Source organism: Nothobranchius furzeri, chromosome 18 (genome assembly GCF_043380555.1).
Source record: "Nothobranchius furzeri strain GRZ-AD chromosome 18, NfurGRZ-RIMD1, whole genome shotgun sequence".
NCBI classification, from domain to species: domain Eukaryota; kingdom Metazoa; phylum Chordata; class Actinopteri; order Cyprinodontiformes; family Nothobranchiidae; genus Nothobranchius; species Nothobranchius furzeri.
Window position 1 is genome coordinate 19,060,273 of NC_091758.1, and position 15,558 is coordinate 19,075,830.

The 15,558-nt window shown below is 45.1% G+C and overlaps 1 protein-coding gene across 1 annotated transcript; it reads right to left on the reverse strand.

Annotated features, from left to right (window-relative positions):
• Positions 1-459: 459 nt before the first annotated feature.
• On the reverse strand, positions 460-15,176 carry lgmn (legumain). The gene is made up of 14 exons (XM_015969197.3): positions 15,063-15,176; positions 14,630-14,774; positions 14,325-14,422; positions 6,066-6,147; positions 5,869-5,951; positions 5,697-5,772; positions 4,676-4,738; positions 4,482-4,548; positions 3,932-4,050; positions 3,500-3,589; positions 3,114-3,323; positions 2,858-3,028; positions 1,490-1,557; positions 460-910 (listed from the first exon to the last, which is right to left on the reverse strand). The coding sequence occupies exons 2-14, from the start codon at positions 14,762-14,764 to the stop codon at positions 868-870; spliced, it is 1,305 nt and encodes a 434-aa protein (XP_015824683.3). The 5' UTR covers positions 14,765-14,774; positions 15,063-15,176; the 3' UTR covers positions 460-867.
• Between the last annotated feature and the right edge of the window lie 382 nt (positions 15,177-15,558).

A 15,558-nucleotide genomic window follows, 5' to 3' on the forward strand; every position in this document is an offset into this window, starting at 1 on the left:
GGCGCTATCGAAGCATCCTGGGCCTCCATAACACCTCAGCAGCGCCACAAGCTGATGGTCGTCATGCCACGCCGCATTGAAGCAGTCATTTCTGCAAAAGGGTTCCCGACCAAGTATTGAGTGCATAACTGAACATAATTATTTGAAGGTAGACTTTTTTGTATTAAAACACTTTTCTTTTATTGGTCGGATGAAATATGCACATTTTTAGAGATAGGAATTTTGGGTTTTCGTGAGCTGTATGCCAAAATCATCAATATTAGAAACAATAAAAGGCTTGAACTACTTCAGTTGTGTGTAATGAATCTAATATATATGAAAGTCTAATGTTTATCAGTACATTACAGACAATAATGAACTTTATCACAATATGCTCATTTTTTGAGGACCTGTATTTGATCTTCTGACATCTATCTTTAATTTAAAGATAATAGGGTTAAGAAACAAAAAAAAATCATGTTTTGGTTTGTCAAACTTTATTTTATTTTTCCTGTATTACAATAGCCTCTTAAGGCTTAACACACATTCATTGTTTGTGACACATCCTTTACATGTAAATCAAGCATTCATGCCAGACATTCAACCTCACAGATAAAGCTTAAAGGAATCCATCATATAATTGTTTACCCTTAAAAAATAAGAGCTGAAGCTGTAAAACGTCGTCAAATAAAACTTTCACAGTGATAGTGCAACTCATCAAGTGAACGTAAAACAATCCCAATAAAATCAAAGAACAGATTAAAACCTGATAGTGTGTTCATGAAACAATGATTCTTAGGCAGTGCAAAGAGAAGCTCAGCTTCTTCGGCCCGTCCCGCCATGAAGACGCTGTTGGTTTGAGGCCTGAATGGTTTTGTAGAATTTCTTTTAGTTTTTCAAAGAACACGCAACATCCATGGCCAGCTGGAGGCTGCAGAGGAACAGAACAGAAGATTGAGAACACAGCGATGAGGGTTACAGAACAGTGAAGTTTAGGTTTTTTTATTTCAACATGAAGATTTGAATATTTTTTCTCCAGACAAAAACACAAAACATTTGAACTGACAGGCCATAAATGCTTCTAACAGCACATTTTATATTGAACAGATTGAAAACTGGTGATCAGATATTCTTTACCGTTCACTGAAATGTAAACAACAAAACATTCTAAATGTGACATATCACTACATTAAAATATCAAATCACTATGTTTTTGTCATAATAAACTAATGAATTAACTACACTGAACAAACTGGGCGTATCGCTGCTGCTATGAATTGCCCAGAACAATTCCATTGGTTTAACTGGGAATATATTATATTGTTATTAAGAAAGCTTTACACCTGGGTCAAAAATACTGTAAAATGCTTTTAGTTGCTCTGTAGGAATCTATTTTTACCTGCAGGTAGATTTCTGATCTGATGATTTTTAAATCTTCAGTGACTGCAGTGAACTTATGGAACACCCGAGTCACGACAAAAACCCAACATAATGAGGAAGTGGATCGTACCTGCCAGCTGGATATCCCCGCTCACACAGGTTCACCAGAGCGTACAGGTGTCTCAGGGCAAATTCAAACTGAAACGTAGAAAAACTTGACATGTCAGAAATGCATGACCAGGTGAAATTCCCCTGCTTTCTGTTTTATTAATAAAACCTGAAATGTCAAAAAGATCCAGAACGGATCACAGCTGGATGAAAGTACTCAGGAACATGCATAGTCCGAATAAAATACTTCCCATTCATGACTGTTCCTCTTCTGAACAAAGAAAATGTCACGAATACGACTCTTAGCTTTACCCAGGCTCTTCACATTTAAAAGGAATAAATTACCACTAAAGTAAAAGATGTCAGCTCACCCAATCCTTTTTATTCTTTAGATTTCTTATTTTATCTACACTTTATTGTAGATTTTATAACTTCTGCATTTATTCCTAGTCATTTTGTTGACGCCGAACCAGGGTTGTAAATGACTATCTTGCATCCTGATGAAACAAGATTATTGCTGACATTTTTAACATTCCACACATTCTCAGTTGTGCAAACTCCTGAGATTTAGTTGCATTTATAAACTTTCTTCTACTTAGATGCAAAATGAACAGAACCAGACCAGCTACATGCCACCAGCATGTTTTTATCCAACTTATGGCGTTTAGTTCTATCCGTGCAGGTGGAACATATAGAAAACTGTAACACGGTTAAATCCGGTAAGGATTTCTGAGTCGGTCTCTCTACGAATCAGCGGATGTTAAAAAGGTAACACGAGTCTGGAACCTGCTGGCTCCCACAACGTGAAACAGAAGAGTTTCCTCTTAACTCATTCAATGCCATAACGACTAAAGTCGTCATTTGCATTTTTTTACTGTTTGAGCATCAGAACGAGCCCCCGCGCCGAGAGAACAAACATCTCAGCCCTGAAGCCGATCTTCATCCGCATACGTCACAGATCACATGATCAGGAAGCAACACATCCATGTGTTTGGAGATCGTTTTGGGCCGTTCCTGTAAAACAAGTGAGGCGCGAACCGGAAAAGCGTCTGCCGATCACAATTCCACAACGGATTATGAAAGAACGGATAACTCTCGAAACACATGGACTCTTCCTGATGTAAGAGGCGAGTTGTTTTGGCATCGACATCATGCTAGCGCGCAATGTTCTGTGACTCTTAAAAAAACAGTAAAAACGGTGAGAAACGCTGGCAGCGAAGGCCGTTAGTGATCAGGAAACGGCTGGCAGTGAATGAGTTAAGAAGCAGAACCAGAAATGTGAGGACGTTTCAACCACTAGAGTCAGAGTCATCATGGCTAAAGCATGACTCATCAACTAGTTTTACGGTAAACACTGGTTTCCAAATTCCACCATGTCGTGCGGTCCAACCTCAGGTTTGTGCCAGTTGAAGCAGTTGTGCTTGTAGTGGTTAACTGCCATCTTGTAGCACTCATGCTGGAAAAGCTCAGCTCTTTCATTCAGAACCTCCTGAGCCGTGATCTTGCTGCCCGTCACAAGCTCGACCACATGGCTCATAGTCTTGGCCAGCATCTCTCTGATCTGAACACACAAACAGAAATCTGTTTAGAAGCAGCTCGAACCATCTTCTCCGAGAGGCTCTGACCACCATCAGTTTAAAACTTACCTTCAGGTGGTCGTTTATCTGCCCCAGCAGGGTCCTGGCAACTCTGATATCATTGGAGGACATTAACTTCCTCTTCAGGATGGCCAGGGGAACATCAGGGCTTGGGGTGAGATCCACATTGGTTTTTGGAGGTGATGTCACCTGACGAGCAGGTGGGCGGTACACTTTGGGATTACCCTGGAACTCAATCACTTTCATGTGGGCCAAAGTCTGCAGACAGAAACAGAAAACTAAAATAAAAAAGGAAATAAACTTTTTTCTGCAACATCACTGCTGTCAGGCTCAAGATTTAAGCTCCAAACACCAAACCTCCCTTTGTGTTTCACCGGGTGGACAGAAACTCAGAACGTATTTGCTGCCATGAACTGGGACTTTTTATGTCTCACCTTGTTGCCGAACTGCTGGACGTGGCTCGTGTTTGTTTCGGTCTTCACAATCTTAAACTGTTTCAGTAGAGTTTCTTTAGTCAGGTCCTCCTGGTGTCAAACATTTAAATGAACACAGTGATGAGAATATTTATATCACATTTTAAAGATTTAGTTTCTTTTTCTGTTGAAGAAATTTCTGTTTCGAGTTCATTCTGACCGTAGCAGGTGGATTCCCTTACAACTAAAGTCTTGTGCATGTTAAAAATAAACTGCTACAGCTGCTACTATTCACCACTTCCTGTTGCTGCCCATCTAAAACCAGTTGTGTTTTAAAACCAGGTGTGTTGGAGCAGAGAAACAACCAACACAGGTAGGACCAACTCTATAACTATGTTTGCCAAACTCCTACAAAATTTCTTTGGTTCAAAAATGTTCAATACCATTGCCCACCTTATCAGAGTCCTCCATCCAGTTCACACTGTACCAATCTCCCAGGTAGGTGTCCCTCTTCTCATCATAGTAGCAGGCGTATGAGGACTCATGGGCGTTAGCTGCAGTGGTGGCATACACTGAAAAACACAAAGGCCTCTAAAGTCATGCTGTGTGTTATACACATTAAAATAACAAAGGCTACAGGTGGAAATGTGTAGAGGGAAGCGAAATAACCTTTAGTTACTACGTATAAATACCAGCCCTTGACCTGCTTCAGTAATCCTGTTGTATTGACCACATGATCCCGGCACATGACAGACTAATTATGCTCTAACAACCACAACCCATAATGCTGACCTCAGTAAGAGGCCTACAGACCACAGAGCTAACCTCAGTCTCCTCTTAGCATCAAACAGGATATAAAACAACTGGTTTGGACTTGGCTAAAGCATGACCAAGTGAGTGACCATAAAGCAGCTCAACACCTGATGTTTTCACAGATTTCTGCTAGTTCATGATCACAAAGTTAAACTGGGAAAGGATTCTGATGATTTAAGGTTCAACCCACCATCAATGTCGGAAGGCAGATGGTTCATCATTGACCCAGACTCACATGCTTCAATGTAGAACACCATCTGTGTGTGGTGGGGGGTTACAGTGTTACAGTCCAGTACTCCAGTTCACCTACAGCGTCAGCTGACTGGACTTTAACCACTCAGCCAGTTACTGTCGTGGATGTCAGGTGCAAAGACTTTTGGTTACCTTTTTGTACTTATTATTTTGGTGCATGTAAGTAATGGCATCTTGGAGATCCTTAACTTGGAGCTGCAAAACAAGAAGAGCATTTTTAGACATCTTCATGTTTACACCTGCAAACACAAACCTTATGCCACCAAAACCTCCTGGTAATGATTTAAACATCTATCTCAGGGATTCACTAGTGCTAGGAGACATATCAGTTACTGTCTACTGTTCCTCCTCCATCTGCTAACTCTTCAGAACATCCTGAGCTCCTTTGAAGGAATCTCTTACCATCTTTATGCAGATGACATCCAACTGTACATCTCCTTTAAACCCCATGAGGCTGTTACACACCTGCTTAGACTCTTATCAAAACCTGGATGGCTGGGAGCTTTCTTCAGCTGAATGAAGATAAGACTGAGATCCTCATCTGTGCTCCAGACAAGCTGGTTCCCAAAGTCAGAGACTCTCTTGGTCAGCTTTCTTCCCGCACCAAACCCTCTGTCAGGAATCTTGGCGTGACCTTTGACCCGGCTCTCACCCTGGATTCTCATGTCAGTTCTCTTGTTCGCTCTTCCTTCTTCCATCTCAGGAACGTTGCTAAGCTGAGTCCCATTCTGTCCCACTCTGAACTTGAGACAGTTATCCACACCTTCATCTCCTCACGCTTAGACTACTGTAACTCTCTTTTCACGTGTCTGAGCAGAACCTTCAGGCGTGACCTTCACCACCCTCTCCTTATTCTGCTCTTTCTACCAGTTCCGCGTTTCCCGGGATCCACTGACTTCCCTCTTTCCTATTTATTTTCTCTCTCCCTTTCTTTTTAATTAATCACAATTTTTTAACCATTTTTCTTTTTTCTATATTTAAAATGTTTTGTTTGTGAAGTGCCTTGTAATTTTTATCTTGAAAGGTGCTACATAAAAGATCGCTTTCTTTCTTTCTTTCTTTCTTTCAGTTTAGTTATACATTCACGTTCTGAGCTGCATGCTATTTGCTTTAAAAAACACAACCATAAGCAGAAAGCTTAAAAAGTGCTTACATCATCACTAGGAAAGGCCAGAATTCCAGGCGCCCCATGGTCAGTGAAGTACACAAACACATGATCATTGGGACCACTGCCAAAGAAACAATGAGAAGTTTTTATAAATAAACTGGAACAGCAGATGAACTAGGTGTGCGTGGCTCAGGCGGGGTCTCTCTGTATCACTTGCCTCTTCAGCACTTTTCCACTTCCGCCTTTCACTTTTGACGAGTCTCCCGTCAGCACAGCCAGGAAGTTTTCAGGTGTCACATCCTGCAGTAACATGCAGTAACACAGTTAGCTTTAAACAGAAACAGTATGTTGGGCACAGTGATTATTGCGCTGTAGTCTGCAGTTTTAAACAAAGATTAAATCTGAAGTACGAACTTCTCCCGTGTAGTCCTTTGGAACTCCCTTGTACACGTCTGTGCCGTTTGGTCTGTTGATTACCACACCAGGGGTGGGGTTTCTGGAAACAAAAACATGATCAGAGTCAGTAAAGGAAGTGCAAAAAGCTGACAAAACATTCTGATTATCCGACTGGAGAACAGATGGAATATAATCAGGAAGCAAAAAAGCCAATAACACTTCAGTTTTCCCCCCCGACGTTACAGTGATCACCAGTGAAACAGTGAAGAAAACCTAGGGAGCACTGAAGAAACGCGAGCATCAGTGAAGCAAGCACAGAGAGATCTGTTACTGTCTGTGTGTGTGTGTGGACGCATGGGCTGGACTGAGCTCCCGGCTGCAGTTTTGTGAGGGGCGGGCGCTCTATGTGACTGGCCAATCACAGAGCGTGAAGACAGTCAGTTACCCAATGAGGATTTTCCTTCAGCACGATTACAGATATTTACAAGTTTTATTCGTTTCATGCTCGTATTCATCAAAAAGGCTCATCCCTAGCTATAACCACCCTGCCCTGCCTCCTCCTCCTTGCTGCCTGCCGGCTGTGAACACAAGCAACAACAGAGTAGTTCCCACTGCTTCTTCGGGAAACAGCGCAAAAAATAAATATATAAATAAAATCAATAAAACTTGGGATCTTGTCGGCGTGGTGATGGGATTTCAGCCGTGGCAGGCCGCCAAGGCTACGCCTATGTATGGGAAACACTGCTATTCTAGTCTATCTGTTACTAAATGATATGAATATGGCTCACTGTGAAAGGAAAACAGAGAAGGCACTAGTAAAACTGAAATACAAGCAGGATTTTCACATGACTCAACTAACAGGAAGAAAATTACTTTTAGTAAAATGAAGTTCACAAAAAGGAAATAAAAAATATCCCACACTAATGATATAGATAACAGACACAGAAACTAAAACTATTTCATTAATTTAACTTACATTTTTTCAGCAAGCTGTAGCTACGAGAGTATCTGCTAAACAATAACAGTTCTTACCTCTAACTTCACTAATCTAGATTTACAAGGAAATTGTTTTGATCTTGCCTCTGTTGTAATGTCTAACACAACTGGTAACAACCCATCCAAACTACAAGTGGCTCAAAATAGGGCACCGATTGCCCGGGGAGAAAAAACATGCAGGAAAATGCATAACAGACCGGCTTGTTTCACTGTTAAATTTAGGTTAAAGTATTCACGTTTATGAAGAATGCGATTACTACCAAAGTACTAAGAAACCATTCATAAACAGATATGTAATATTTAGCTGTATGATAATGAATCAATATTTAGAAGCAGTGTATTGATTTTTTTTATTGAGAATTCACATGTAAACATTTACTATATTTCTTTTGTGATGTGCAATTCAAACTCCGACTGCTAGGTGGCAGCAGTTTTTACACCCTTCATTCTGACAGAACAGCGATAGGAAACCTAAGTCACGCCCATCTACTTCCCATCTAAAAATGAATGCAAGTCAACGGGGCTAAAAATGCTATTTCCTAATTCCGCTTGTTATGTTCCATGGATTTCACATATGATGTCCGTGAATTTGCAACATATCTGCGATCCAGGGCGTAAGGCAAAGCAGATTAGAAGATAGCTCTTTTAGCCCCGTTGACTTGCATTCATTTTTTTGTTCTTCTGGGACCCGTGAGCCGACCGGAAAGGGAAGAGACTTTAGCTTGGCCTGCCAGACTCGTCCTCTGTTTAATTCTGCACAGAGAAAAAGTCTGGTAACTCACAGGCAGAAGTAGCCTGGCAAGCCAGACTAAATAAATGTATTATTGCAAAGCAAGAATTTGGTCTAGTTCACTAGGCTAAGGCAGAAGCACATGAGGGGCGGGACTAGCCAGCTCAAAAATAACCAATCAGAAAAAAGACAGAAATGTCGACTGTAATTTTTTAGTTGTAGTCAAAAATTGCATCTGGCAACGGTGCAAACATCGTTTTTTATTTATTTTTTTGTTAGAAGAAAGGCTTTTAGCGCTTATACTTGTTGTGGTTTAAAGACATGTACAAGTCATTTAGAACAGAGGAAAGAGCCGCAGCGAACTCTGCTTCAGTCGCCATGTTTGACAAACTCAGCGTTATGGTGTGTGACGTACGCTACTCAGCGCTGATTGGCTCGGTCAGAATTCTCAGGGGGTGGGGTTATTTGAATAAGACTGTTCCCACCCAGACCCTTTCTCTGTGCAGAATTAAACAGAGGAGGAGTCTGGCAGGCCAGGCTAAGAGACTTAGGCTCCCTATAACCTTTTATGTGTCTTTGAAGCTTCTGATCAGAGTTTATTAGAGCCATTGTTTCACAAAATGCACTTCCTAAATTTTCGATGTCAGAAAACAATGAAAATGTTTTCAAAAGGTTAAAGGTTAATTTGTTTACACTAGGTGGGATCTGTAGGAATTGATATTTGGTACTTTTGTGTTGCTAATTCACTTTGCTGGTAATTTGCGGAATTATTTGTCTGATTAATTTTCAAATTCATGACTAAATCATGATGACATATTCAGCTTCTGTGGGTGGATTTGTGTATAAGGGAATATTTGTGAATAAAATATACGCTGACATCTGTTACTTCTGCAGACTTTTACTCTGACTGTTAGGAATCTCAAGCATGACTCAAAGCTGTCGATCAAGTCAAGACAAATTCTGAGGAAGCACCAGAAGAGTTTCCTCGTGACTTGACTGCAGGCTGTTATTGTGAACAAACCAAGGCCAGCATGCCACACTGATAAGAAAATGCTACAGCAACACCAGGATTTTCTGTGGTTTCCAGATGATTCTGAGTTGAGCCTTTTTACCACAGTCAAACCCTAAAATATCCTCTTAATTATCCCTAAAGGCAAACTCAAAAGCCTGAGAATATTAAGTCAACACAAGAAACGATCAAACACTGATGTGGTTTCACTGTTAAATGCTGTTGAAACATGCTTTTGAGCACTTTTACTGGAAAAAATCGAGTTCACAGTCATGTACTCACCATGTCACTTACTGTCTTGTAAACTTTTTAGCCATAATTTTACATCTTTAATCTTTTATTTTTCCATCCATCCATTTTCATCCGCTTATCCGGAGTCAGGTTGCGGGGGCAGTAGCCTAAGGCGAGAGGCCCAGACTTCCCTCTCCCCAGCCACTTGGGCCAGCTCCTCCGGGGGAATCCCAAGGCGTTCCCTGGCCAGGTGAGAGACATCGTCCCTCCACCGTGTCCTGGGTCTTCCTTTAGGTCTCCTCCCGGTTGGACGTGCCTGGAAAACCTCACCAGGGAGGTGTCCAGGAGGCATCCTGACCAGATGCCCGAGCCACCTCCTGATGTGGAGGACCAGCGGGTCTACTCCGAGCCCCTCCCGAATGACCGAGCTTCTCACCCTATCTCTAAGGAAGAGTCCAGCCACTCTTTGGAGAAAACTCTTTTCGGCCGCTTGTATCCGCAATCTTGTTCTTTTGGTCACTACCCAAAGCTCATGACCATAGGTGAGGGTAGGAACGTAGATCGACCGGTAAACTGAGAGCTTTGCCTTCTGACTCAGCTCTCTCTTCACCACGACAGACCGGTAAAATGCCCGCATCACTGCAGATGCAGCACCAATCCGCCTATCGATCTCACGCTCCATCTTTCCCTCACTCATGAACAAGACCCCGAGATACTTAAACTCCTCCACTTGGGGCAGGACCTCATCCCTGACCCGGAGAAGGCATTCTACCCTTTTCCGAATCAAGACCATGGTCTCAGATTTAGAGGAGCTGATTCTCATCCCAGCTGTTTCACACTCGGCTGCGAACCACTCCAGCGAAAGCTGAAGGTCACGTTCTGATGAAGCCAACAGGACCACATCATCTGCAAAAAGCAGAGACCTGATCCTCAGGCCACCAAAACAGATGCCCTCCACACCTTGGCTGCACCTAGAAATCCTGTCCATAAAGGCTATGAACAGAATCGGTGACAAAGGGCAGCCTTGGCAGAGTCCAACTCTCACTGGGAACGAGCCCGACTTACTGCCGGCAATACGGACCAAGATTTGACACCGGTCATACAGGGACCTAACAGCCCGTATCAGAGGGTCTGGTACCCCATACTCCTGGAGTACCCCGCCACAGGGCCCCCCCCGAGGGAAGCGGTCAAACGCCTTCTCCAAATCCACAAAACACATGTAGACTGGTTGGGCAAATTCCCACGCACCCTCCAGGATCCCTCTAATGCCGGGGACACACTGGCCGCGGAAGCGCCGCGAAAATGGGACCGCCTTCATTCGGCGCCCTTGTTAAGCTATTCTATAGACCACATGGGCCGCCTCGCGCCGCGAAGCGCCTCGCGCCGCCGCTCCAGCTCGCGCCGTGCAGCGATCATTTTGGCGTCGGCTCTATTTTTTTCGCGAGCCGCGGGTGAATCGCGTCAATTCTGGCAGGAAGTCAAACCTAGACATAAGAGGCAGGCCGGTAAAGTTAACAAAATAAAGCATTTCAAAATAAAATTACGCAATCAAATGTGTTCGTAATCAGACACCGCAGAAAAACCACACGAACACACACACATCGAACTTGTTTGCGTGTGTGACCACGTGAAGGGGTGTGTGGTTTTGGGTGTCTTTTCACGGAGCAAGCAGGACAGAGAGGCAGAAAGTCTGAGGCAAGCAGTTAAGATGGATGACTTTAAATTAATTATGGGAGTTGAGAAACACAAGGAGCTGTACGACCCCCGAAAAACATGGTTATTTATGTACCCATTTCTGAAGAAACTGCTAGGATACAGCTGCAGAATTGGAGCGGGTTCCAAGAGATTCAACTGGCAGAAACAACTCATACTATAGGTTCACACACACACACACACACACACACACTCACACTCACACACACACACACACACACACACACACACACACACACACACACACACACACACACACACACACACACACACACACACACAACGTGTGTCCACGTTCAAGGAAATTATTTATTTATAATATTATTTCACACACGTACGCGCGCGCACAAACACTCAAACGTAGAGGAAAAGAGCTGAGAAAAGGCAGAGAGGAAATGGAGGACACCAAGTGTTTAAAAGAAAAACTACAGCTGAGCCGAGGCGCGCCTCGACTGGGGCGCGTCTGATCTGAACTGAGGAGCGGCGAGCAGCGGCCGAATTTCGTGAGCGATTCGCTTCTCGGCGCTTCCGCGGCCGGTGTGTCCCCGGCGTAAGGGTATAGAGCTGGTCCAGTGTTCCACGGCCAGGACAACAACCACATTGCTCCTCCTAAATCAGAGGTTCGACAATCTGACAGACCCTCCTCTCCAGAACCGCTGAATAGACCTTACCAGGAAGGCTCAGGAGTGTGATCCCCCTGTAGTTGGAACACACCCTGCGGTCCCCCTTTTTAAAGAAGGGGACTGCCACCCTGGTCTGCCAGTCCAGTGGGACTGCCCCCGATGTCCACGCGATATTGCAGAGCCGCGTCAGCCAACACAGCCCCACAACATCCAGAGCCTTAAGGAACTCCGGGTGGATCTCATCCACCCCTGGAGCCTTGCACAGAGGAGCTTTTTAACCACCTCAGTGACCTCAGCACCAGAGATTTATTTATTTATTTTTTTTTACCGTGTCCTGTCTGGCTGTGAAGCAAGCAGAATTGATGTCTGAATGCTGGTGACAAGCCTTACAGATTTATTCTCAGGTGGAGCATCAAAGCGTTTGCTTTTAATGTCACGCCTGATACTTAAAACTTTATTGTTATTGTTGTTGAATGCTTTGTAATTCCGACCAGACACGGAGACAGAGGTGAAAGAGAAAGGAAGAGAAAAGGTGGAGAGAGAGGAGGGGGGGGGGGGGTTCCACAAAAATAAACAATGAACAAGAGTCTGCTTCTAGACCTGCAGAAAAAGACAAAAAAAAAAACAAAAGGACACAAAAAAGGGACACAACAACAATACAAGATCTACCTATCACTGCGTCAACTTGATGAAAAAAAAAAACAAAACAAAAAAAAAAATATATATATATATATATATATAAAATCAACATTGCTTAACTGAAGAATCACGATAATAAATCACAATGCATTAAGTGCCCCCCATAGTCTTAAGACATGTGTTGAACGTGCCCAAGCCCATACTTTTGAGAGCACCATGTGAGCACCTGTGTGTGTACACGCGCTTGTTTATGTAAGGTTTATCTATAGGAGCGTCCAACAGAGTGTGTGAGGGACCACAGATCCGCCCCCCAAAGATGCGCAGGAGACGGGGGGAGCTCCAAGTCCCAGAGATCCAGGCGTTGCCCCAGAATGCAGGAACCCCAAGGAGACTGCAACCAGAAAGGCCCCCGCCCCCCTCGAGAGGCACAGAGGATCGCCCCGGGGGGCCACAACCAGCAGCCGGCAGAGTCCCTGGAGATATCAGCGGCAAGCCCGCAGCCTCCCACCCCCTAGCCGGCCGAGCCCGGGACCCAGCGACCCGGGACCCAGGGGTGACCACCCCCGCCGGGGACCCAGCAGAGCCCAGGGACCCAGACCCCACCAGGCAGCCACCGGGATCTATCAGGCAGATGCCAAAATCTTAAACCCCCAGACCCGGTTGCCACGAACACTCAGGCAGACCATGGCACAAGCCCCCACACCAGGTGTGGCAGGGGGAGGGGGGACAAAGATCTATATCATCAAGAGAAGTTCCAGGAGAGGGGAGGACCCAAAGGCCCCACCTGACATATACTACAGTCATACACAAACACAGTCACACGCTCCCTCCCTCATGCTCACACATACACATACAACCCAAGACTTACAAAAATGCACGCCGGACACTCACTCATGCTCCCCATACACACCCTATTCACTCTGGTCCCGGTACTGCTGCACATGGGGTACAACCATCACCGGTAACCAGAGTTTGACCCTTTCTGCTGGGGTGCTGATGAGCAGGCTCCCCCGCCCAACGCTGAGCACAGCAACCCACCACCCCAGACCCCAACCAGATGGCCTGATCTCCCTCCTAGCCTCCAGCCCCAGGAAGCCTAGCAACAACAGAGGTGGCTAAGACCCCTAGTCTCCCTCCACCTGCTCCAATATAGTGTTGTGTGATCATGAGGTGTATTCCATGGCTGTGGTGAGTGGGCAGTGCGGGCATCATCCGGCATATGCCAGCTGATGCCACCGCACCACCCCACTTACACCCTCAGCCATCAGTGTCTAAGTGCGGTTTAAAATTGGAAGTGGGCACCGGCACTCGGGAGGAGGCTGAAATATCCCCCTGCCAAATGCCGTTGAATGTGCTCACTCCCAAGGCCCTAAGTGTGTGTTTGTGTGGAATGTCGTCAGTGGAAGTGTATAAGGTGCAAATAAAATTGGGGGGCAGGTTGCCACAGGAATGCGGAAATGGGGTCCATACCTGCACTCCCTGACTTGCCCACCCCCCAAGGTCCTATGTGTATGTTTGTGTGATGATGTGAGGGAGCAGGAGGAGAGAAATATGCGGGGATGGGGAGGAATGGCTGGTTGGGCTTAGCCCTCCAGGGAGCTAGCTCCCCTACTGGCCCCAATAGGCACCTCTGTTGTCAAACTGCCACCCAGGGCATGGAGACCCCAGCCCATCCTGCCAGGGCCCAAAGCAGCAGCATTACAGAGCCTCACTGAGTCCGAGGGCACCAACCCAGCCCCATCCCAGCAGAATATCTATGCCCACCCCTGCATTTGCACAACTTCCAGAATATATAAGACATGGGACATCCAGGTAAGGTTTGGTCCTCCCCGTCCTGGACCTCCCCCTCCCCTGTGATGGAACGGCAGAGGAGCCAAGGTCTACCTGATGCCCCACCACCAGAGATTTGAGAGGCCAACCCAAAGTCCCCAGGCTCTGCTTCCTCACTGGAAGACATGTTGGTGGGATTGAGGAGGTCTTCAAAGTATTCTGCCCACCGATCCACAACGTCCTGAGTAGAGGTCAGCAGCACACCGTCCCCACTATAGATAGTGTTGGTAGTGCACTGTTTTCCTCCCCTGAGGCGCTGGATGGTGGACCAGAATCTCCTCGAAGCCGTACGGAAGTCTTGCTCCATGGTCTCACCGAACTCCTCCCATGCCCGGGTTTTTGCCTCGGTGACCACCCGAGCCGCGTTCTGCTTGGACTGCCGACATGAAACATAGCTTGAAAGAGAACTAATTAAATTGTTTTCTAAGAACTATCTGCAAAACTACATGGTAATAAAGCAGCAAACAACCACATTGTATTGCAGGAAGAAGAAAAAGCAAACTCACTGCTCATTTTGAGCCAAGTCATCATACATCATAACCACGATCTGCTCATCTGGGATGCCATTCCCGTGGACTATCTGGTAGGCATGGCAGGCATCGGCCTAGGAGGAGGAAAAGCTCATGTCAACTCAACCACAACTATGAGGCTACGGGGGAATAAACAACTGTGAAGGTTAGGAACATGAAGGCGCTTATCTAAAGTTCGAGTAAACGTTATCGGTCAGAAGTCAAAAAAATGAGACACGCACGGTAGTTTATACTGCAGGAGCAGGAGGGAATTGGGACTTCCAGATGTCTGCTCCTCTCACCTGATGCCTGTAGTTGTACCAGCCGTTAGAACCGGCCACGATCAGCACCCAGTGTTTCACATCGTCTGCCTCCGGGAAGGGGTAACCGACAACCAGCCCGAGACCGAGCAGGGCGATGAAGACAAGCTGCCGCATTTTCTCTTATCTTTTGGGGTGACAGGTAGAAAATATTATTTTTATACAAATCCCCCCGGAAAAGAGTAGTCGATGACACCGAGCTAACTTCAAGTTCACGTAATTTGTGCAGACAAAACACACCACCTGACGCCTGCATCACATGATGCGGAGTCCACGCTGGGAAGCTAGCAAAGCCACCGGACAAAAAGCCAACTAAGAAACTTTATATTTTTCAAGTTCAAACAACCTTAAAGCTAATAGGACACATTTCCGATACATTTCCCAAGTTTAACAAAGAGATAACACACATTATTACCTTATTAACGTAGTGTCTGTATGGAGCAGGTGGCAGTGAAACAACTGGATTAGCCTCCCAGTTCCGAGGCAGGGGTATATGAGGCGTTAGGGAAAGCAGGAATTCTGCCACTACAGCCAATCAGAACGCTAGGTGGGCGGGTCTTAACTGTAGTTGGTCATGTGATTTAGAAAGCAAAAGCCATGGCATAAATACACGAGAAGCAGACTAACCTTTTATTTACCGCTTTGGCATGAACTACTCGTGGTCACAATGCAGTTATTATGAAATATACTATATTCACATTCATGTTATAATGAACTAGTAATAGCAGCACAGCTCAGGGTAACAGCATACAGTAGTTTAGATATTTCAGTTTTCATGACTCATCTTCCTTGTCTGTAAAAATCACATGACAAGTGTTTACCCTGAAGCCGCTTTTACGTACTTTTGAGGTTAGTTATTGACATTTTATTATATCTTCGTGAGGTCATGTTTAATATGTTTGGACTTTTAA

Coding starts and splice junctions, on each gene's coding strand:
- lgmn (XM_015969197.3), bottom strand. CDS start 14,764: ATGCGGCAGCTTGTCTTCATCGCCCTGCTCGGTCTCGGGCTGGTTGTC. Junction 14,423..14,629: donor GGTACAACTACAGGCATCAG/GTGAGAGGAGCA, acceptor TCCTCCTCCTAG/GCCGATGCCTGCCATGCCTA. Junction 911..1,489: donor CGGGGATATCCAGCTGGCAG/GTACGATCCACT, acceptor GTTCCTCTGCAG/CCTCCAGCTGGCCATGGATG.